Below are 24,614 nucleotides of genomic sequence, written 5' to 3' on the forward strand. Positions count from 1 at the left end.
AATGAACATCTGCCCAGATGGGTAATCGCTTAAACGATCTGACGTATCGCTTAAGCGATGCTTCCTAATAGAGTCTCTATCGCTTAAGCGATCATATCTGGAAAAGTCTTAGTCATTTGGGAAACATTTGTACATAGTAAATTCAACCTGCTAATTGATCCGGAAACATATCTGGAAAAAACCATTATCCGACTTCGGTGAAGCAAATGATCACACCATATATGATAAATTCAACCTGCTAATGAGATATCTTATATGGGCAAAAAAAATTATCTCCCAAATGTCAGATCCAATTCTTTACAAAAATTTCCTATACACTGCCAGCAACCTCTCTAAGATCATTGTTTTGTACCATGCCTTCCCAGCAGCCTTTATTGTAGATGCCTCCTCTCCTCTTGCCAACCAGCCTTTGTTTGAGAATTTTCCTCTCATTGTTTGTCAGGAACCTACAGACACGTCAACTTTTATAAATTAAAAAAAAACACGTAAATAAGTTACAGTGTGTGTAGGTGAGAAGTTCATCACAAATCTTGTCTTTCGGTAAAGCTCCATATAAGCATGACACCTGCAGCATCAGCACCACAACCCAAGTATGAACATCGACATCACATAAACTACAAAATTCAAAGTCCAACTTTCATACCTTTTTATTGGGTTCTGCTCACTCAAAACGGATCCATCACCCATAGAAGCAATCGACAGCCCAGCCCTCCCGACAGTCTCTCATTGTTTCATCATTCAACTCATCCATCGAGGTGTTGGTCATGTCGAACTCAATAAATTTCAGGGCATATACCCCACATTCAGCACTACAATAGGAAAAGACATTAGCATTAGAATAAACTTATAGAACAATTGTATTATATAAGTTAGTTTTATACAGAAGTTACCTTGACTCGTTTATTGGGCCGATAGAGCGCTTAATTAGCCACTTTCCGGTTAGTATTTCATCACCCAAGTGCCTAAACATCCTGCTATCACATAACAGTCGCAGGAACAACCTGGACAATGGCTCCAACTCCACCTGCAACTGCTTGTCTCGACAAATAGTGGGGTTGCAGTCAAGGATCTTCAGCAACCCCTCCTCTAGATGTGCAACGACTGCTATCCAGTGCATCTCTTTGACGAGGATGATGTAGTACACTCTTTTAACAAAGGCCCAATTGTGGCCATATTTGGGCTGATCCCCCTGTATATACTGTATAATTCTGTCATCAAAATGAAAATCATCAGGGATGAAGTCCAACTATACTAGGGCCAATCTTTTTTGCTTCGGTCCTTTTACTGCACCAATAGCAACGGCATTTTTAAGTAAAGTGCGAAATGCTGAAACAAACCTTTGGCCAAACGCCACATCAGTGATGGCATAGTCGGGATATAACAGATCACCATCAGTAGTCAGTCGTTGTCTCATCAGTGCCAATATCTCATCGATATGCTGCATCAAATAAAAACAACAAGATAAGTATGGAAAACATAGGCAAAAATAAGGAAAATTAAGCAAAAATAACTCACCGAGTCCTCAAGCCACGTGCCTATCGTCAACAACTTCTTAAACCATTCCCGGGGATAATCCCCTGTCTAACACTTTATATGGCCATTACTTCCTGATCCATTGTAATAGGCATAGAAGAGTTTTTTCTTTTCCTCTATTAGCCTATACAAATCGACATTTGCCTGTAATTTCCCTTGCCCACTTCCTCCCGCTTCCTCCATTTTTACATCCCCGCTTCCTTCGCCTCCCACCTCGCCCTCCTCCATTATCACCGCCCCACTTCCTCCACCAACCTCCTCTATTTCTGGTTCTTGCTCCATTTGTTTCTTAATTTTCTTCTTCTTTCCTCGTGTCACTACCATGTAAGGCGATTTCACAAACTTGCTCTTTCGACTCTCTCTTTTCAAGCCAGTTTGCACTTCAACCGCCTTTAATTCTCCACCAACTTCCTCCTCCATTGTACCAACTTCCTTCTCCACTGTACCAACTTTCTCTCCTAGCTTATCCACTTTCTCCTCCACCCTTTTCATGCACTCTTTCACACCTATGCATAAACGGCTTTGTAAAACTCTCAAACAAGCCGTTTATGAGGTCAACAACCTCATTCTCCCGACGCCGATGTCTCGACAAGCGGTACTTGTTTACCTTTGCTGAGGCATACGAACCTCTTCCTCCCTCTTCTTCTCCTCCTCCCGGACCTCGCGATTGGAGCTTCATCCTCCTCAGCAACCACGTTGTGAAGCAGTGGCCCCGCAACTCATCACATGGTGACCCTTCTAGGTCCGCTCAGGCGGTCTATCCCTTCATCGCTTGCATCCTCCAGTGCTTGAAAGATTTGAAATAGTCCTTTCCGCTTCAGCCCCAGTAGCTGAGAAAGGGACGACGAGTCCCTGCAATAAGAAACAAAATCAATCAGATTAAAGGAAATTTTAAAGCAACTGCAATGCAAAAGCTTAGTCCTTTAATCTTACCCCAGCCGCTTGAATCTCACTCTATTTGCTCGTAATCCAAATGGGTGTACCTCTGGACATGCCACCGAACATCCTAGGAAATTTTGTTGCACATCCAAACTGTTATTCCCCCCCCCCCCCCCCCCCCCTAGCGAAGATAGGGATAATCTCATACATCCAAGCCTACATTGTAAAAAAAAAAAACAGTTCATATTATAATTCAAACACATATGTTACAAAAAATATAATAAAAAGCTATTAATATTTACCTGCATTGCCCATGGGAAGCCAAACAAATTGTACATGCTTGGTTTATCCTTCCCATCCCATTGGGACTGCTTTAACGCCATGTCTAGTTTTTTCATGCTGCTGATGGTTTGCTCATATGATTTCAGTCCCCATGGATAAGAATTAAAGAACTTCAAGTTGTTTGCAATCAACAACCAATCTTTCTCAACAGCTTTTATTGAGTCACCAGCCAATAAGATCGAATGTAAAAACAAAACCAAGCACACTTTTATCTTCTCTTTATCAGTATATTCAACTGTTTCTAGACTTTTCTCTAAACCCTATGCTGTAATAGACTTAGCCCTCTACAAAACCTTATTATGAAACTGTATGGCTCCCCGACTATTCTTTACTGCCTCTGCCTTCTTATCTGGCACTTCCCCACATCATAAACCCGTCACGAGGGCATATTTCATTATGCCAAAATGTAGTGGCTTTCTGCCCACCACAAACCACATTTTTTTTTTTTTTTTTTTTTTGCATCTTACTGAGTGCAGCAACATGTAATGCACTCCCTGCCCCCAAAATGCCTTTTCCAATGATTTTCGAGTCCTAAAAAGTGACCGAAACAAGTGCGACTGAAATCTCTATTACCATTCCTAATTCCATTTAAAATGTCCTGTATTTTGTCAAAAACTTCCCAACTTGACATGATCGTCACCCTTGCAAGGAAGTAGGGCACCTTATCGCTTATAAGGTCCAACTCGTAGTCTGTGATGTTTACGGCCCGCACAATTTGCACAATCAATATAAACAAAATGTCAGCAACAAAAATAAACCAAAACAACTAATAAACAAGATATCAGCAACAAAAAATTACGACTGTGGTCGGTTAAGCGATGTCAGATCGGTTAAGAGATCTTGACTCTGCCTCGTGCAAGATCGCTTAAGCGATTTTATGTCTATGATTCTGCCTCAAAAAGATCGCTTAAGCGATCTTAAATCGCTTAAGCAACCAAGAGTCAACTTAATCAATCGCTTAAGCAATATAAATGATTGCTTAACCGATCTTAGATCTGGGCAGATGGAGTAAAAGAGGGTAATCGCTTAAGCGATACAAATGATCGCTTAAGCGACAGTTTCGAACGTACCCTTTCTTCGGCGGCCTGCTCGTTCTCGTCGGCCTCCTCCTCATCGCTTGAATCCTCAGAAGACTCCTCCTGGCCTGAATTGTCGCTGGAATCCTCCTCCTGGCCTGAATTATCACCTGACTCCTTGTCTTCAAAACCGTTTGACGATTCTTCCCTCTATTCTTGTGCCGCCAGCGTCTCCTCTCCCTGTAGACCACATTCACTGATCGGATGATCCACCAGAGCAGCCATTGAACTGCTTGCGCCACCGGAATCTAGGATTCGAAGTGGTGTTGGGTTGTCCTCATCATTGTGAGTGCCAGCCATGATTTTGCATTGAATTTGGTGTGAAAAATTGTAGTTTGGATCAGAAATATGGGTTGTATCGCCGAAAATCGTGCAAATTCTGTTTAGGGTTCAAGAAATCGATTTTAGGGTTCAAGAAATCGATAGAAAATCGTGATTTATCATCGAAAATCATAACTATATTCCGTTTAGGGTTCAAGAAATTGAGTTTACGATTGAATATGGTGTGGAAATTTGCGGGGTTGGATCGGAAATCGCCTGTCTCCCTTTGGTTCAAGAAATCGATTTTTGCCCTAATGAATTTCGATTAAGCGGGGTGAATAGTTAGTGGGGCTTGTTTTGAGAAATTTCAAATTTTTAAAAAATTTATTATGTCTATTCAACCCAAATATGTTTTAATCCTTTCATTTTAACCCATTTTACGTGTTTAGTTAGTGGGGCTTGGTCGGTTGAGCGATCTCTTCTAAAGCAGAATAAAATCTGCCCAGACAGATGATCGCTTAAGCGATCTTCGCTTTTACTCTTGGTCGCCTAAGCGATTTAAGATCGCTTAAGCGATCTCTTCCGAGGCAGAGTAAAATCTACCCAGATATATGATCGCTTAAGCGATCCTCTTGTATCACTTAAGCGATTCCTTGTTTTTAGTCTTGGTCGCTTAAGCGATCTCTTTCAAGGCAGAATAAAATCTGTCCAGATCTGTGATTGCGTAAGCGATCCTCTGTTATCGCTTAAGCGATTCATCGCTTTTACTCTTGGTCGCTTAAGCGATTTCGGATCGCTTAAGCGATCTCTTTTGGGGCAGAATAAAATCTGTCCAGATCTGTGATCACTTAAGCGATCCTCTGGTATCTCATGGGATTCTTCGCTTTCACTATTGGTCGCTTAAGCGATTTTAGATCGCTTAGGCGATCATTTGAGAAAAAATCTTGGTCACTTAAGAGATTTCTGTGGTCGCTCATATATCGCTTAAGCGATCATGAAAAAAAAAAATCCTACATTTCTCCTGTATTATGTAATAACCTGTCATTTATAACTCATTTTCCTCTCAAATACAAAAAGAATAAGCAGCAAAATGAAGTCATTTATATCAATCTAATCCATCACAGATCAAAATATAAGAGACATCAATGTAATTGTAAGTTTATACTTAAAATCATTCATAATATTGCCAAAAATGGACAAATCCTAAGCCACTTTGACAAGTTTTGGAATTCGTTATAATCACTGTCTGAGATCATTCTTTTGTACCATGCCTTGCCAGCAGCCTTGATTGGAAATGCCGCCACTTTGAGAAGTTTTCAAATTCGGTATAATCACTGTCTGAGATCATTTCATGGTACCATGCCTTGCCAGCAGCCTTGATTGCAGATGTCTCCTTCTGGCCACTAGCCTTGATTGCAGATGCCTTACTGACAGCCTACTCTAACAGCCCAAGCCAGTTTGAGGAGTTCCCTCTCATTGTTTGCCAGCAACCTACAAAATTATCCGGCACACCTGCAGCCACGTCAGCTTTTCTAAATAAAACATAAAAAAACAAAAAGTTTTTAAGGGCCAATTTGTTAAATGGAAAGTTGGGATGTCTAGGGAGTAAAATTTTCTCTCTTCACGAACCCAAGTTATGGAGTGCAAGATTGAAAAGCTCACTAAGTCCGTCTATTTCGATAAAGCTCTGTATAAGCATGACACTTGCAGCATCAGCACCACAACCCAAGTATCAACATCAACATTACATAAACTACAAAATTAAAAGTACAAGTTCCAAACCTTTTCATTGGGTTGTGGTCAGTTAAAACGGATCCATTTCCCCATGGAAGCACTCAACAGCCCAGCGCTCCAGAAAGATGGTCATTGTTTCGTCATTCAATCCATCCATCGGGTTGTTGGTCATGTTGAACTGAATAAATTTCAAGGCATATGCCCCACAATCAGCATTGCAATAGGAAGATGACATTAGCATTAGAATCAGCTTATACAACAATTCTATTATATAAGTTAGTTTTATACAAAATTTACCTTGACTCATTTGTTGGGACGAGAACGCGCTTGAGTAGCCACTTTCCGGTCAATGCTTCATCACCGAGGTGCTCAAACGTCCCGCTCTCGCGTAACAGTCTTGGAAACAACACAGACAGTGCCTCCAACTCAGCCTCCAACTGCTTGTCTCGACAAATTGTTGGGTTGCAGTCAAGGATCTTCAGCAACCTCCCCTCTAAGAGCGTGACGACTGCTATCCAGTGCATTTCCTTGACCAGAATGATGCGGTAGACACGTTTAACCTTTGCCTAACTGTGGCCATATTTGGGCCTATCCCCCATTACATACTGCATCATCCTGTCATCAAACTTAAAATCATTAGGGACGCAGTCCAAGTCTTTTGTGCCCGATCATTTTCGCTTGGCTCTTTTTGCTACAGATGTACCAATGGCCTTTTTCAATAAATTGCGATATGTCGATGCCAGTGTTTGGCCAAAGGCCACATCAGTGATGGCACAATCAGGATATAGTAGATCACCATTGCTGGTTTGTCGCAGCCTCATCAGTACCAATACCTCATTGATTTGTTGCATCAAATAAAAACAACATGATAAGTATACAATACCTCATGGAAAATATAAGCAAAAATAAGGAAAATTAAGCTTAAATAACTCACTGAGTCGTGAAGCCAGCTGCCCATCATCAAAATCTTTTCAAACCAATCCCGAGAATAATCCCTGGTCTTACACTTTACAAGGGCATCACTTCCGGATTCATTGTAATAGGCATATAAAGGTTTTTTCTTTTCCTCCTCTATTGGCCTATACAAATGATAGTGGACTCCATTTTTGTTTGCCCGCTTCCTCCCCCTTCCTCCATTTTAACATCCCCGCTTCCTTCGCCTCCCGCCTCAACCTCCTCCATTATAACTACCCCACTTCCTCCAAAAACCTCTTTAACCCCCTCAATTTTGGCTTCTTCCTTAATTTGTTTTTTTGTTTTCCTCTTAATTCCACATGTTAGTACGGTGTAAGGCGATTTCACAAACCTGCTCTTTTGGCTCTCTCTTTTCGGCCCAGGTTGCAATTTAACCGCCTTCAATACTCCACCAACTTCCTCCTGCACCCTACCAACTTCCTCCTCCACCTTAACAACTTTCTCTGCCACCTTATCCACTTTCTCCTCCACCCTTTTCAACTGCTCTTCCATCTTATCAAACAAACTCTTTATGAGGTCAACTACCTCACTCTCCCGACCCCGACGCCTCGGCAAAGCGGTACTTGTTGTACCGGTTTGCTGAGGCATACGAACTTCTTCCTCCCTCCCCTCCTCCTCCCTCCCATCGATTGCGCCTTCATCCTCCTCGGCGTCAACCACATTCTCAAGCAGTGGCCCTGCAACTGCCCTCACATGTGTGACCCTTTGTAGGTCCCGCGTCAGGCGGTCTATCCCTTCATCCCTTTGATCCTCCAATGCTCGGAAAGATGTGACATAATGTTGTTGTGCTTCACCCCAAGTAGCGATGAGGAAGGGACGGACAACCCCCTGCAATAAGAAACAAAATCAATCAGATTTAATCGACATTTTAAAGCAAGTGCATGTTCAAGCTTAATCCTTTAATCTTACCCGAGCTGATTGAATTTCAATCTCTATTTGCTCATAATCCGAATGGGTGCACTTCTGGTCGTGCCATCGCAACATCCTAGGAAATGTCTGTTGCACAACCGAAGCCCTAATCCTCTCCCATGCCTTAGCCAGGACAGGGATGGCCTCATACATCCAAGCCTATATTGTAAAAAAAACAGTCCATATCATAATTCAAACACATATATTAAAAAATATATATAACAAAAAACTATTAATATTTACCTGCATTGCCCATGGGAAGCCAAACAAATTGTACGTCGCCGGTCTATTCTTCTCGGCCCATTGGGAGTGCTTTAACGCCAGGTCTTTTGCTTGCAGGGACTCCATGGTTCGCTTAAATGATACCCGTCCCCACGGATAAGCATTAAAGAAGTTCAAGTTGCTTATAAACTTCACCCAATCAATATCAATGGCTTTTGTTAAGTCACTAGCCATTAGGATCGAATGTAAGAATAATACCAAGCACAGTTTGAATGTCTCTGAATCGTTAAACTCACCATCTTTTAACCTGTCCTCTAATTCATATGCCTTAATAGACTTGTTCCCCGCCAAAACCTTGTTAGCACAACCTTTTGGCTCCCGTACTGTCCGTTATTCTTTTTTCCTCAACCTCACCTGGCAATTCCCCACATCTTAAGCCAGTCACCAACGCATATTCCATCATCCCGAAACATACTGGCTTTCTATCTACCATGAACCACATTTCGTGTTTTTTGTTGCTTTTTATTGAGTGCAGCAACATATAATGCACTCCCGACCCCCAGAATGTCTTTTTCCATTTTGTGTCCATATCCCAAAAATGACTGAAACAAGTCTCTTTGAATCTCCTTTCACCATTCCTCACTGTCCCTAAAATCCCCGTTATTCTCGTTAAAACATCCCAACTTGACCTCACTGTCACCCTCACAGGGAAGTACGGTACCGTATCGCTTACAACCTCCAATCTGTACTCTCTATAGTTTACACTCTGGAAAATCTGCACAATCAATATAAACAAAATATCAGCAAAAAAAATTAAAACAAATCAAATATAAACAAAATACGCTTCGAAAGAATCGCTTAAGCGATGGGCAGATGATTCTGCCTCATACAAAATCTCTTAAGCAATCTGCGATACAAAGGATCGCTTAAGAGATTATAGATCTGGGCATATTTGGTTCTACCTCGGAAGAGATCGCTTAAGCGATCTTAAATCGCTTAAGCGACCAAGAGTAAAAGCGATTTATCACTTTTGCTCTTGGTCGCTTAAACGATTACAGATCGCTTAAGAGATCTTGTACGAGGCAGAATCAACATCTGCCAGATCTAAGATCGCTTAAGCAATCTTTTATATTGCTTAAGCGATTTATCACTTTTACTCTTAAGCAATCCAAAATAGCTTAAGCGATTAAGAGTAAAAGTCATCAATCGCTTAAGCGATACAAAGGATCACTTAAGCGATCTTAGGTCTCGGCAAGTACAAATACCTTTTCTTCGGTGGCCGCCTCCTCTTTGGCGACCTCCTCCTCTGCAGCCTCCTTCTCCTCCTCTAAACTCTCACCGGACTTCTCTTCTTGGCCTGAATTCTGCCCGGCCTCCTCTTCCTCTTCAGAACCGTTTTGCTCCTGTTCTTTCTCTTGTTGTGCCGCCGTCGTCTCTGCTGCTGGAACACCTTCACTGATCGGAGGATCCACCGGAGCAGCCATTGAACTGCTTGCATGGCCGGACTCTACAATTCGAAGAGGCGTTGGGTTTTTCTCCTCATTGTTAATGTCAGCCATAGTTTTAAGAAAGGAAGAAGCTTTAGGATTGAATTTGGGTGTGAAAATTCGTCAGAATGTGGACTGTTATCGCCGGAATGTGAAATGTTATCACCGGAAATTGCTAAGATGCGTTTAGAGATTGAAGATATCGATTTTTACCTTAATTAGTTTCGATTAAGAGATTTTCACTATGTTTGGCTTACTATTTTTATCCAGATTCTGGATCCTATTCTCCAAATAATGTTTGGCACACTATTCCAAGAATATTACCCTATTTTTTTAATTACTTTTAGACCCCATAAGGTTATTAATTTCATCAAATACACCCTAAAAAAAAAGTTTAAAAATTATCAAAAACACCTCCGCAACCCATACTCGCCAGATTCTGGCAACCACCGTCGGTGGTAGCCGAAATCTATACAACGGCCAACCTGCTGACCATAAATTCTGAAAGTTCACCGATCTGGCCTTTTTCGGCCAAATCCATCACGGATTTGGCCGAAAAAGGCCAGATCTGGCCATGAACGACGGCCAAGAAATGGCCGTCGTTGAGGTCACGACGGCCAAATCTTGGCCATCGTTGACCGAAAACGACGGCCATATCTCTGACGGCCAAAGATGGCAGTCGTTTTGGCCTTTTTCGGCCGTCGACGCCACGAAAGGCCGTAGATCTGGCCTTTTCCGGCCAGATCTGTGGTGGATCTGGTCGGAAAGCCATAACGACTCGTTACGACACAGATCCGACCTGTCTGTGTCGTAACGTGATTTTTCGGCCAGATTCCAGCGTGGTGGCCAGAATCTGACACTGCAGGTAGTAGGGGTATTTTTGTCAATTACATGTTGGGGTATTTAACCATTTTACATATTTAATGGATCATAACTACCCACGTTAGCTTTTCTAAATTAAAAAAAAAATGATAACAGTTTCAAAACCATTTTTTAAACCAAACTTGCGATGATCGGTCAACTAAATTTTCTCCTCAAAACCCGCCATGTTAACCAGCTTTTGTATTTAATGGGGTAGCTACCGTAATTAGCATTCCATCTTTCTCATTAACCATTCCGTCCATTCCTACTTTTATACATTGACATTGATGTGGACTCAATACTCTTAAAACGTGCTGTCAAAACTGCACAGGTGACGAGTATCTGAATTATGTAAACGCGGGATTTGGGGGTATGAAGTTGTCTCTGATTGTAAGTAACTCACCAACTTTAACTGCCAACCGTCTGTAGCCGCAGCCTTTAATACAGTCTATGACGAGTCGTTTGACTATTGGTTTAAGCGATCAAAGATGACATTACAGCTTCCACTTAATTATCACCGTGCGATTAGGTTAGGTCCTCGAGATGTCGTAGCCTTCTTGATTACAGTCTTGTGACAGTAACGATCGGAGCGGTGGGACCATTACTCTTTAATTGTACCACTCAATATTTCTCTTCTTTCATTATTATTAATAAATTTAAATCTAGATAGTTAAATCAATTTTGATATTTTTTCAAACGTGTATAATTTGTCATCGTATAACCAGATGTCTTTAAAAAAAAAAAAAAAAAAAAAAATCAAAAAAAATTAAATTAAATTCCTAAGATTAATTAATAAATTTTATGATTTATTAACTTTAAATTATAATATTATATAATTAAATTAATCACAAATTAAAAATCTATATTATTTCTTCTCAACCATCATATCATTTGTAAGATTAATGTTAATATATATATCCTATTTGTATTATCATTATCATGCAAAATAGGCAATGTATCCTCTATTCACTTTCTTCATGCAAAATGAGTAAATATGGAAAGGTTTTAGTGAACCGGGTTGGATGACCCAGATCCGACCCTAAAAATTTTTTGTCCTTTGGCTCATTAATAAACTCGTATCAATATTTTAAGGATATGAACCGATACGTATCGTATTGTAGGTGCATATCAACATATCGAAAGGTTTAAGATATACGTATCGTTGACAACCCATATCGAATCGTATCATAAGATATGTATCATATATCGTAGATACTAATAACTATGATAATAGCCTATACAAAACTATATGAATATGATAGCACATTAGCACCTAATTTTCCAGAGTTGGCAATTTGATCGATAATTTCATTCATGAACGTTGATAAGATTCTTCTATTTAGCAACATCCTAGGATAGAATAGCTTTAAAATAAAGTGAAGGATGAGGTTTAAACAAGGAAAGGCTTATAGTGGATACTTGGGTATCTAAGATGAGAAATGACTAATTAAGGGTGATCGGTTTCGGATACCTTGTATTTTTTAAGGAACCAGAACTGATCAATTTCGGTTTCTAAAAACCTGAAACTGGAGCCTGAAACATATGTTCCAGTTTCGATTCGATCCTACCTTTTATCCATACTCATCCAGACTGAATACGCAACAAAATGCTTCCAAGAGTACATTAACACCATTAAATAGCTCAATTATCTTCCATCAGTGACGATTCAACTTATAATAATTGATATCTCTAATTCATTTGTAGAGATGTAATTAATAGAAAGATTTGCCCGTCTCTCTTACTTCAATTTTGTTTCTAATTGCTTGTGTCGGGTTAATGTGTTTGGTGATGAAGTCTCTGAGTTGTCTTGTCACCCTCTTCAATAAACCAACAAGTTGCAGCTTTCAATCAATTTATGTCTGCAACTGACACAAGTGAGCGTGGCCTACAATAATAAAATTCAAACCAACTACCAAACTTATGTCCAATCCCGTACTTCAGGAGCAAAACCGGCCGCACATTCCGCATAGAATACTACAGCCAAAACTAAGAGATTTCAAAATTCTGTGTATAATTCAAATAATACCTCAAGAAACACTTTATTTCTTTCAGTTTATTATTCAGTAATATTTTTGAATGACGTTTAACAACATTAATCAACCACCCAGGAACATGGGAAGGTATCATGTGTATATGAAAAAATAATTTTATCAGTTTTCTTTTTTTAAATAAAGAATAAATATAGCAATCCGAGCACGTTGATGGAAAGATCTCAGCCACGGATGGCCCAGTAGCGGATCCAATTAATGACTTGTGGGGACTAGAGTCCCCACTCAACTTTTGAAAAAAATATATATCTTATATTTATTTAAATTTTACACTTATAGATAATAGAATTATCAGATTGTGGGAACAACCTTTACAGTTAGTTTAGATTTTATTTTTGTAAAGCCCTATTTGTAATCCAAATATATATATTTCATATTTTTTGTGATTTTTATTTTTATGCAAGAAGATCTGTTAGTTTTTAAAAGTTTTATTAGGAGTGAAAATGAAAGGAATAAGAACCGTTGGGTTTGCATTTAACTGAGGGGAGAAATCTAGATATTTTTACATGAGAAAGTTAATGTGACGAGATTATGGTGAGAATAAGAGAATCTTGGAGCAGTTTCATAATTCAAAGAAGTTGTTTTATATATAAATTGGGTTGTTTGTCAAAAATGAAGAAAAAGAGAGAAAAGTCCACAAAGAAGAAAGAAAGAAGAAGCAAAGGAAAAGGAAATGGGTTTGGTTAGTTTTATCTATTTGATTTTTCTGTACTTGAGTTGATAGTACTTGAGAACCAGATTGAGATTTATGTTATTGACATACGTTCTTGTGATAAATTTGTTGAGTTACAAGGAATTGATGATTTGGTTAAGAATTTAGTTCGGTTTAAAAAGAAATTTTGTATACGTTGGTGTATAAGCTTGTGAAAGTTACATTGGTTTTATCAGTTGTGACTGCGACTGTTGAAAGAGTTTTTTCTACAATGAATCTTGTGAAAAATCGATTATGTAATTGAATGGGAGATCAATGGATGAATGATTGTTTAGTCATCTATATTGAGAAAAATGTATTTGATACAATTGATAATGAGATGATTATCCAACGTTTTTAGAGTAGAAAAACTAGTCAAAGATAATTGTAGAAAAATTGTTCTACTTTTATAAAAAGTATATTTTTTGAAGATATTTATTTGTATTTTATAACTTTTATTTGTAGTTATGGTTGGTTTAAATTTTTTTTTTTTTTTTTTTTTTTTTTTTTGTTTATATTTGCGCTCTAGATCCGCCACTGACGGATGCAATGAATATGAGAATTAGTAACTGGAACAGAGTATGTGATTGTTAACTTCACAAGAAAGAGCTTTCCGGAACTGTAAAAGCCACATGAATATCTGTATACGAAAAGTCGAGCTTCCAAGTAGATCTCCTCCAACCAGATACTGAAATAGTTTAAGAAGGATTTATTCTGCGACATCTTTGCCTCAATGACTGCCTTTGAAGAAACTTTTCCGATGATCAAAATGTCTCAGGAGAAATCCCTGAACCTGTCAAAAACATTTCAACCAGGGGATGGTAGATTCTATTAATAGTTATCAACCAAAATATTTGTAAAGAAAACTGCCCAAGTGGAGGTGAGAAACTATTTATCCCCCACTAACTACATAAATCCCGACAATATTAATACGGAAGATAAAAGCCAAAAATCAGTCATGCAAAGCAATAGAAAACGAGAAACAGAGGTGGAACAATGTGCAATACCAGAATTATTAACAGCTCGTAACAGTCATTTGTCTTCAGCATTAACAGAATTACACGTGGCAGTCTTCTTAGAAGCTCTGAGATCTGAGGAAAATACTCTGATGCGCATTAGGTTAGTTCCTCGAGATTGTCGTAGCCTTCTTGACCACAGTCTGGTGACAGTAAACGATCGGAGCGGTGGGACCATTACTCTTTAATTGTATCACTCAATATTTCTTTTCTTTCATTATTATTAATGGCCGAACAACTTGTCATACCCAAAGTTTACCGTAACGACAAGTTGGTACTTAAAAGTTTTGAAACGATAAATAGGTACTTTCCATTATATTCTGTTAATGATTTTTGTTTATTAATGTGAAAAGACTAAAATGCCCTTCAAAGTTTCAATTTTTGTTTTTTATAAATTTAAAAATTTCTAAAAACCCCCTAGGTTTGCTAATGTAATTAAACACCCCATATATAAAAAGTTTGCTAAATGACAAAAACCCCCCACCCCCCAGTGCCAGATTCCGGCCACCATCGCCGGAATCTGGTCAGAAAACTGCATTACGACACAGATCCGTCGGATCTATGTCGTAACGTGCCGATCGCCACGGATCTGGCCGGAAAAGGCAAGATCTGGCCGTCGAACCAGCAGCCAAATCTGGCCTTTTCCGGCCAGATCCGTGGCAGATCTACTGCCAGATCTGGCCTTCGACGCCGCAGATGGAGTTTTGCGGCGTCGCGGCCAGATCTAGCCGTAGATCTGGCCTTCCGCCGCCAGATCAGCCACGGATCTGGCCAGAAAAGGCCGATCGACGCGTTACAACACAATCCAACGGTCTGTGTCGTAACACAACTTTCCGCCATCCGCGGTGGTGGTGGGAATCTGGCACTTGCGGGTGGGGGGTGTTTTTGTTATTTTATAAAATTTTTATATATTGGGGTATTTAGTGAAATTTGTAAACTTAGGGGGTTTTTTGAAATTTTTAAATTTATAAAAAACTAAAATTCAAACTTTTAAGGGCATTTTAGTCTTTTCACTATTAATAAACAGTAATAAACAGAAATCGCTAACAGAACATGACGAAAAGTACCTATTTGTCATTTCAAAACTTTTTGGATACCAACTTGTCGTTACGATAAATCTTGGGTATGTGTAAGTCGTTCTCCCTTATTAATAAATTTAAATCTAGATAGTTAAATCAATTTTGATATTTTCAAAGGAACAAATATTATCAAATTTTTTGAACAGTATATCATTTATTGTATCATATAATATAATACACTTTTTTTTTAAATAATACAAAAATTTTAAAAGTTAATATCAGCCTCAATTAATTAATGAATTTTGTAATATTGTTAGTTTTAAATTATAGTATTATATAATCAAAATTAATCATAAAATTAAAAATCTATATTATTTTCTCTCAACCATTCATATTATTTCTAAGATTAATGTCAATATTTATATATCTACTTATGTTATTATTATCATGTAAAATGGGCAACACATCTCCCTTTTCACTTTCTCCATACAAAATTGGTAAATTTGAGCAGGTTTTAGTAAATCGAGTTAGGTGACCCAGATCCGACCCAAAAAAATTTTTTGGCCTTCAGCCCAAATTAATAAGGTCGTATCGATATTTTTAAAGATATGAACTGATACATATCGTATCGTATGATACATATCGAAAGGTTTAGGATATACTCTCTGATACATATCGTTGGCAACCTCTATCGAATTGTATCATAGGATATGTATCGCATATCATAAGATACTAATAACCATGATAAATAGCCTATACAAAACTATATGAATATGATAGCATATTAGCACCTAATTTTTCAGATTTGGCAGTTTGATCGATGGTTTATCATTCGTGGACGTTGAGAAGATTCTTCTATTTAGCAGCATCTTAATCAGATGGCATAGCTTTAAAGTAAAGTGAAGGACGATGTTCAAACAAGGAAAGGCTTATAGTGGATACTTGGGCATCTAGAGACGAGAAATGGCATAATGAGGGGTGATCGGTTTCGGATACCTTGCATTTTTTGAAGAAAGCAGAACCGGTCAATTTCGGTCCCTAGAAACTTGGAACTGGAACCTGAAACATATTTTTCGATTCTAGTTCTGAGTATCCACGTAAATTTTATTACCCCTACTTTCTGAAAAATGACAAAGACACCCCTAAAAATTATAATATACCCCCAATAGTTTACAAAAATTATAATTTAGTTATGGTTCTCACCCGGGTACCCAGACCTCAATTTTGGTTTCGATTCTCGGTTCTAGCATTGTAGAAACCGAAATGAGACCCAAGAATTTTCGATCTTAATTTTCTAGAACCAGACCCAAACTCTTCTAGCATTGGTTCTAATTTCGATTCTACGTTTTATCCATGCTCACCTCCAGACTTAATAAGCGACAAAATGCTTCCAAGAGTACATTAACACCATTAAATAGCTCAATTATCTTCCATCAGTGACGATTCAACTTATAATAATTGATATCTCTAATTCATTTGTAGAGATGTAATTAATAGAAAGATTTGCCCGTCTCTCTTACTTCAATTTTGTTTCTAATTGCTTGTGTCGGGTTAATGTGTTTGGTGATGAAGTCTCTGAGTTGTCTTGTCACCCTCTTCAATAAACCAACAATGTTGCAGCTTTCAATCAATTTATGTCTGCAACTGACACAAGTGAGCGTGGCCTACAATAGTAGTATTCAAACCAACTACCAAACTTATGTCCAATCCCGTACTTCAGGAGCAAAACCGGCCGCACATTCCGCATAGAATACTACAGCCAAAACTAAGAGATTTCAAAATTCTGTGTATAATTCAAATAATACCTCAAGAAACACTTTATTTCTTTCAGTTTATTATTCAGTAATATTTTTGAATGACGTTTAACAACATTAATCAACCACCCAGGAACATGGGAAGGTATCATGTGTATATGAAAAAATAATTTTATCAGTTTTCTTTTTTTAAATAAAGAATAAATGTAGCAATCCGAGCTTGAAACCTGCACGTTGATGGAAAGATCTCAACCACGGAGGCAATGAATATGAGAATTAGTAACTGAAACAGAGTATATGTGATTGTTAACTTCACAAAGAAAGAGCTTTCCGGAACTGTAAAAGCCACATGAATATCTGTATACTGAAAAGTCGAGCTTCCAAGTATATCTCCTCCAACCAGATACTGAAATAGTTTAAGAAGGATTTATTCTGCGACATCTTTGCCTCAATGACTGCCTTTGAAGAAACTTTTCCGATGATCAAGAATGTCTCAGGAGAAGATCCCTGAACCTGTCAAAAGAACATTTCGACCAGGGGAGTGGTAGATTCTATTACTAGTTATCAAAAACAAAATAATTTGTAAAGAAAACTGCCCAAGTGGAGGTGAGAAAACTATTTATCCCCCACTAACTACATAAATCACGACAATATTAATACAGGAAAGATAAAAGCCAAAAATCAAGTCATGCAAAGCAATAGAAAACGAGAAACAAAGAGGTGGAACAATGTGCAATACCAGAGAATTATTAACAGCTCGTAAACAGTCATTTGTCTTCAGCATTAACAGAATTACACGTGGCAGTCTCCTTAGAAGCTCTGAGATCTGAGGAAAATACTCTGATGCATACATCTGCAAAGAATTGTCACGCAATTTGTAAGAATCACCCTTTTCACAAATCATCATGTCCACCCATAGCAAGAAGTGTTTTTCTTTTTCTCATGACAGTAATTTTAACAGAAACCAAAGGGAGGAAGGGGGGAATACAAGTTCACCCCTTCTAGAAAGTTATATCAGCAATGTCAGCACGGACCATGTGAGTCGAAATAAACATAGTAAATTTTGACAAAGCAATATTCTTCAATAGAATATCACCTGTAATTCAGATCGATCGCCTTCAGTGCCTTGTATGACCAAATGGTCAACAGCAGGATCGATGACCCTATTCCAGGGCCTCATAGTTAGAATCCCTGCAAATAGTGCATAAAGATCCTCACCAGCACCCAATTTGACACTATTTTCCTTTATTGCATTAGCATCAGCAAATATCAATCCCTGCAAAGAATGTGAACCAGAAAAAAGATAAAAGTAAGTTGGTCATAATAGAAAACCTAGGTGCATAAAAGATGGAGAAAACAAAAACTCAAGGAAAACAATGGCACCTTCCAAAGAGCAGCATAGTTAAATCTAGTAGAGAAGTCCAGTTCCTTGTATAGACCATGGTCAAGAAGTACCAATTGTGGTTCTTTCTTACCTACATTCAAGAAAGGAAAATAAGAATTTGTAATATATACACACGCAACTATTGTGGCACCAAATTACGCACCAAGTAAAATGCACATGATAAAGCAATTACATAGATCCAGGTTATGGGCATGGATTCAATGGTCCAACTGATTGCATTTACATGCCTATGCATTAAAATTGCATATATGTAAGGAATTTCAACATTAAATTATATATCAATCATAATGGCGTAAAACAGGTAGTTTCACTTTCCACACAACAAAAAAAAAGTGACACAACTAAGCATATAACAATATATCAGACTAAAGAGTAAGACCTTACGACTTCACTGGGTAATCATATATTCTGAGGCTTATGATTAAGCCCCCTAATGGTCAAGACTAAATATCTCTTTATTGACAACAATTAAATTTTACTTGAGCAGCTTTAAACATTTTCAGTAGTATTAATGTATTAAAATCTTGGAGTAAGATGGCGTTTATAAAACAAACATCACAGCAGTTTTCTTGTTGTCATCATTAGAATCCACAAACACACATGTATGTTCATATAGATATGTACAATGTGCTGACAGAATGATAGACAGAAGAAGATTCAGTACTATCTGTACTCCAACACAACCAAGAAGAATATCAGGTCAGTTGCAGAAGTTATTAAAAAGTTGCTCATATAACGATTTTAACAGTGAAAATCATCACCTAATATACTCTTTCTGCCAGATGGCAATGGGCGAACAAGCAAGTTAGCAGCATGTGGGTCACAATGCACAAAACCATGCTTAAATATCATCTCAGCAAAAGCTTGACTAACCTGTACGGCATAAGATTAAAAGCATCAAAATCATTTCCCCCTTTTCGACATCAAAAAGGATTATAATCTTCACATAAAAGATAAATAGTTCCTTTTCCACTTAAAACTATGTTTTTCTTCAAAGGTAAGCCATTGTTTTAGAAGAAAAACACAATTTTATAGAAAACAAGAAATCAATTAGAATAAAAAAGTATACTAGCAAATCATGAAAGGAAAAAAGAAAAAGAAAAAGAAAATAAAAGAAACGCAGTCAATTAAAAATTGACAAGAGTCACTCACTTGCAATCAATGGGATCTCTTGTAATGCAAAATTAGTCATCCTAAAGGTAAGACATGCCAGCTTATTACCAACGATATTCTAAACAAACAGAAAATGTGCATGTATTATCAAAGCTATAAACTTACTAATCTGGCAACTTCATGGGGTTGAATACCAAGTTTTCGAATGGTCTTCACATCATTCACTTGTGCACCATCCATAAATTCCATGGTCAACAACTTTGAAGTACTTAAATTCCAATGCACCCTTGGTGAATATATATAATTTGCAATATAAGGAGATAGCTTCCGAAAATTCTCCATAACCTTTTCACTATTCTTGGCTTCAAGCAAAAAATCTAGTTCCTGATAGCCAAAAGTAAAAGACAAACACATGTTACACTGCTTTGGATGACAAAACATTTCATAAAATTAAGAGAACACAAATTAGAATTACAAGAGAAAAAATCCACCACCACTACAGGTTCCTCATCTCACAAAAGGCAATGAATCAGAAAACATATAAGAAAAATAAGAGTTAAATGTAATATATGATTTATAAATTGAGTTGAAATACAGAACATCTAGTTCAAGAGGCCATTGACAACGACTACATGGAAATATACATATATATCATACAATCTCCCCCTGGCTAACAGGCTGCTTTTCCAAGTGATAGCATCAGGATTGCTTTATTAAACAAACATCTCTCACTATCATTTAGAAAATTTTGACAATGTATGTGCAGAAAAGTTACATGGGACATTATTACACCATTTTTCTTTTTTTACTCTCATACAGTAATATAGCATCAAATTGAACAAGAAAACCCACTGACTATCTTTCTGTTCTACAAAGTTTCTTAATATCCACATACTTTACACATCAAACACTAGTTGAAGAAAAACTCATACGTATGAAGCAAATAGTACAGAGCCTCAAGGTTGCTATGTGTGTCCATGACTGGAAACATGGTTTAACTTCCCAAAATAGTTTAGTTTGAAAATGTTGGAGCGGAAGCTTAAAAGTTAAAAAAATCCTCAACTATAAAATTTATGTCATGATTTCAAATAATTGAAAATAGAAACCTAAAGGAATTTCATTTCTAACAAGTCTATAGAAGTTCAATTACATAGCAACAGTATTTGCAATAAGCAATTAGATTTTGGTTTGCTGCCTAGATCCCATATTATAGAACTATAAAGACGTTCAAGCAGTAGCAAACATCGAAACAAAGCATATGTCATAAGCATTATATTACAAAAAAATTATTCCATTTATAATTTCAAGAAGTTATCATAGTAGATTTCACAATTAACATATGACATGCATGAATCATGAGGCAAATATTTAAAATGAAAGAGCTTATTAAAGTAGTTGACCTTGGGCAAACTTTCACGCATTTCATCAAGCAACCATCTGCATATGTAAGTCAAGAAAATATCAATTAACACTAGAAGTTTCAGAAAATGTAAAAAACATTTTAATAGATGCATACAGAGTGACCCATCCAGGTATATACTAGAAATGAAGGAGCATCCACATATTTTAGTAATCTTTCGTGCAAATAAATGCTTTATCAATGCATGGAAGATGGAGAGATAATTAACAAGCACATGAAACTTACAGAAACACACCTATAGTCAAAAGAAGGAAAAAACTTATGAAGGGTATTCACAATCAGCTCCACAGTGGCATGATCTGCAGCCGCAGTATCGGTCATGTGAGTGTGCTGAACCTGAATATTGGGGAAATAATTTTGACATAGAAAGAAATTAAGAAACATTCTAATCCTATATCTGTGCATAATTTGCATGGAAACTTGGACTCTGCTCAGCAAACAAAATGAAATTTGGGGTAAAAGTAACAGTGAATAAAACCTTAACAGCAACTTTTTGGCCATCATGCGTACGAGCTACATGAACTTGTGCAAGGGAGGCACTTGCTATAGGAACAGGATCAAATTCTTCAAAAACCTGCACATAAGATAGACTAAAACATCAGCAAGCGCATGTCTCCATTGGGAACAACAATATGACCAAGAAAACTCAACATGAGAATTTGTGCATAAATATCATTAGCACCATTATCACTTGAAAATAATTCCTTGACCTGTTTGTATGCAAATGTAAGATGAAGGAGTTGCAAGAAGGTGAGTAAAGATCAAGTAAATAGTACATACTTGATCAGGTGTTTCTCCAAGCTCTTTCTTGAAAACTTCACACACTTGATCATATGACGAAACTGGACATTTATTCAACATAGATTCCCTCATTATCTGGACATACTCTTGAGGTACCAAGTAATCCTGTTTGGTTAAGAAAAAGTAAAAGTATTGTCAATGTATACTCTCAACGGAAGAAGATTAATCAGATCAAGCCATTGCTAATCAAATCCAGAGAAACTGATTCTAAAGTTAACATGAGAAACGGAGTTCAAGTTCAATTTTTAATCATAAACACATGAGCAAGCAGATTGAGAGCATACCAACTGCCCAATGTGTTGACCAAGCTTGATATATATTCCTCCATTTCTGAAACATAATTCTTGAAGCTTACGTGCGGACCTGAGGTGAACTTCATGCTTGACCTGTGCTCTCTCACTACTTCCTTCCGGAAGTCCAAACAGAGAATACTCATAATCTAGTGAAAATTCATATAAAAAACAAATTATAACTCGAAATCCATGGCATACAGGAAAGCAAACATGAGAAGACATTACGGTCCCTTCCCCTACAAATGAAATTTTACAATGTACTACTAACATTCAACATCTTACATCTTACAGTAGGCAAATAAATTAAAAGCAACAAAGCTTTCAAAATTTAGTTATATGTACAACTAATTTAATTCAATAAGTATTATATTGAATATAAATGCAGTCCAAAAATAGAATACAAAAAAATTGATTTAAGTTATTAAACTTTTTCTTATTTAAAAAATGAATTGCAGACGTCAAGGACTATAACAGACAATAATACAAGAGTCGTTCAAATTCAAACGAATAGGTACCGAAAGCAATGGAGGCAGCGGTAATGGAGTCCCTGACGAGGCGGAGAGGAACGGCTGTGCAGAGCTTGAGTGCCGTCGCTGGATCATCTGAGGTGGATACAGTGGCGGCAGCCCAGCCGCCGCATAAAGCTGTGGCTGCTACAGCGAGCTTGGTTCGAGTGCGCCACAGGGATCGCGTGGCCATTTTTTAACCGATTAACAGTACAGAACAGCGAGCGAAAGTAACGCCATTTAAGTAGTATTAAGGCAAATTGTAGATTGCGATGCCGAACTTTTGAACGTCTTTTGGGTATTGATATTGGGCTGGGCTAGGCTGGGCTGAGCCGGCCCGCGTAAATTAACATGATTGCTTTCGTGGATTCGAGATATTCGGGCCTTCCTGCGTCTTGGTAGGTGTGAACTATATTGTTCAAAATTCAAATTATGCTCATGAATAGAGAAAAAGGAAGGTAAATGATAATTTGTAATACTTTAGGGTGTTTTTGATATTTTAATGTAGATTTAAATAATAGATATTTATGTTGAATAAACGTAAAATTTAGAGGGTAGAAGAGTAACCCAGAAATGTCAAAAATTCAAAACAACAACACGAGTGAGAAATCAAGTAATTCAAAACTCTAGAGTTCAAATGAAGCATGATATATAGAAGAAACACATGACTCATGTGCATCATGTTAAAGGAAACTCTATAATTGAAACCTTGACAAAGATTAAAATAAAAACAAGTCCACAATAATCTCACCTATATTGGACTAAATTATTTGATCTTACATTATCATCTTAATTAATGTTTCCACATGGGCTAATGCCATATTATTAGGGATCTTCCAATGTTGAGATTAAGAATAAAACAATATTTAGCATCATAACACTTGTATGGAAAATTCTTTTACTTTAAAATTATCATTTTCGTATAAACATGACTAAACATATCTTTAATATAAATAAAAGGGGCATAACCTTTTTGTTGAAGTGAAGACTGAAATAAGGCCTCTCTACACTTTAATGAAACGCAGCGTTTGACATTTGGCTGAAACAAATCTTGATCATTGATTTCTTCCAAATCTGATGGCTGAAAATCATAGATGAGTCAACAATATAAAAGGAGAGAGATGCACAGTCAACGAATGAATTTTTGCTGCTATTTTCTTCTGCTTTACAGTTTACTCTTTTACGCGTTTTTCTTCTCTGTTTTGAGCTGTTTGGTTCAGTTTAGAAACTCTCGTAACTTGGGTTGATTGGGTGGTTTAGTAATCAATCAAGAGGGTTGATTTGCTCTTGTTCTTGGGGATTCCAGGTGAGCGTCTCTAGGAGAAGTTACGGTGTGGGTTTCTTGTAACAAAGAGAGATTGATAGGCTTGTAATCATTTGATTGGATCTTTACAAATAATTAGTGCAGCGAGCTCTCCCATTTCCGGAGCTCAACGTAGACGTAACTTATCCAATTTGGATAAGTGAACCACGATATATCTTGTGTTCTTTGTTGATGTGATTAGTGTGAATCTTTGTGATTGTTTGATTTGGTGGTTAGTTTGTGTTTACTGGTTGATTATAACACTTTTTGTGAAGGTCATTAGATCAATTTTTTAGGCATTAAGTTACGTTTTAATCATAGATAATTATCCTAAAAGATTCCCAACATATCGTAGTATTCTCATTCTTTAAATTTTACAGTTTTTCAAACCCAAAAAACAAACAAAATCATATGGTTATCCCTTGGAGCATTTTTTTTTTTTTTTGCATATCTTCCGGTCATGATGTCAACTCTGTACTCTATTCTCATAAGATTATATACTAGCTAGTAGTTAGTAGAATACTACATCATACGCATATTATAAACGTATATGATTGTAATATAGAGCAATTGCAATGTCTTAATTGTCAAATGATTTTAAGAAACTATTAAAATACTTTTACAAAAAGGGTATTTAATAATTTTTTAAAACCACTTTAATGCTTGAGAGTTGAAACTTGATAATCTTCCAAAGAACGAAAGAAATTATTTATTATGATACGTTCGGAATCTTTTGCTATAATTATATGATTCAAATGAAGATTAAAGAAATTATATGATTCATTCACTTTATATATATAAATTGATTGAACCATATAATTAAATAAAAACCATAGAATATATAGAAAAGTATCTCACTTCCAACATCACAACATTTGTCACATCCTCCATGACATGGACAATATCATTAAAAATAAAAAATAAAATAAAAACCCTCCCCCATCCATGCCTTTATATCCATTAATA

General features: G+C 37.1%; 2 protein-coding genes across 2 annotated transcripts; both read right to left on the reverse strand.

Moving 5' to 3' along the window:
• Positions 1-2,255: 2,255 nt before the first annotated feature.
• LOC116111728 lies at positions 2,256-9,490 on the reverse strand. Its single transcript, XM_031397877.1, has 7 exons — positions 9,438-9,490; positions 9,197-9,386; positions 8,653-8,706; positions 7,373-7,628; positions 6,123-6,270; positions 3,825-4,010; positions 2,256-2,385 (listed from the first exon to the last, which is right to left on the reverse strand). The coding sequence occupies exons 1-7, from the start codon at positions 9,488-9,490 to the stop codon at positions 2,256-2,258; spliced, it is 1,017 nt and encodes a 338-aa protein (XP_031253737.1).
• Positions 9,491-16,850: 7,360 nt separating this feature from the next.
• LOC116111764 (putative ABC1 protein At2g40090) lies at positions 16,851-22,584 on the reverse strand. Its single transcript, XM_031397905.1, has 12 exons — positions 22,355-22,584; positions 21,831-21,985; positions 21,526-21,651; positions 21,224-21,319; positions 20,981-21,081; positions 20,726-20,762; positions 19,491-19,709; positions 18,974-19,085; positions 18,191-18,282; positions 17,904-18,083; positions 17,547-17,660; positions 16,851-17,320 (listed from the first exon to the last, which is right to left on the reverse strand). The coding sequence occupies exons 1-12, from the start codon at positions 22,536-22,538 to the stop codon at positions 17,120-17,122; spliced, it is 1,617 nt and encodes a 538-aa protein (XP_031253765.1). The 5' UTR covers positions 22,539-22,584; the 3' UTR covers positions 16,851-17,119.
• Between the last annotated feature and the right edge of the window lie 2,030 nt (positions 22,585-24,614).

The sequence above is a fragment of the Pistacia vera genome, unplaced genomic scaffold, assembly GCF_008641045.1.
Source record: "Pistacia vera cultivar Batoury unplaced genomic scaffold, PisVer_v2 Contig65, whole genome shotgun sequence".
NCBI lineage: Eukaryota > Viridiplantae > Streptophyta > Magnoliopsida > Sapindales > Anacardiaceae > Pistacia > Pistacia vera.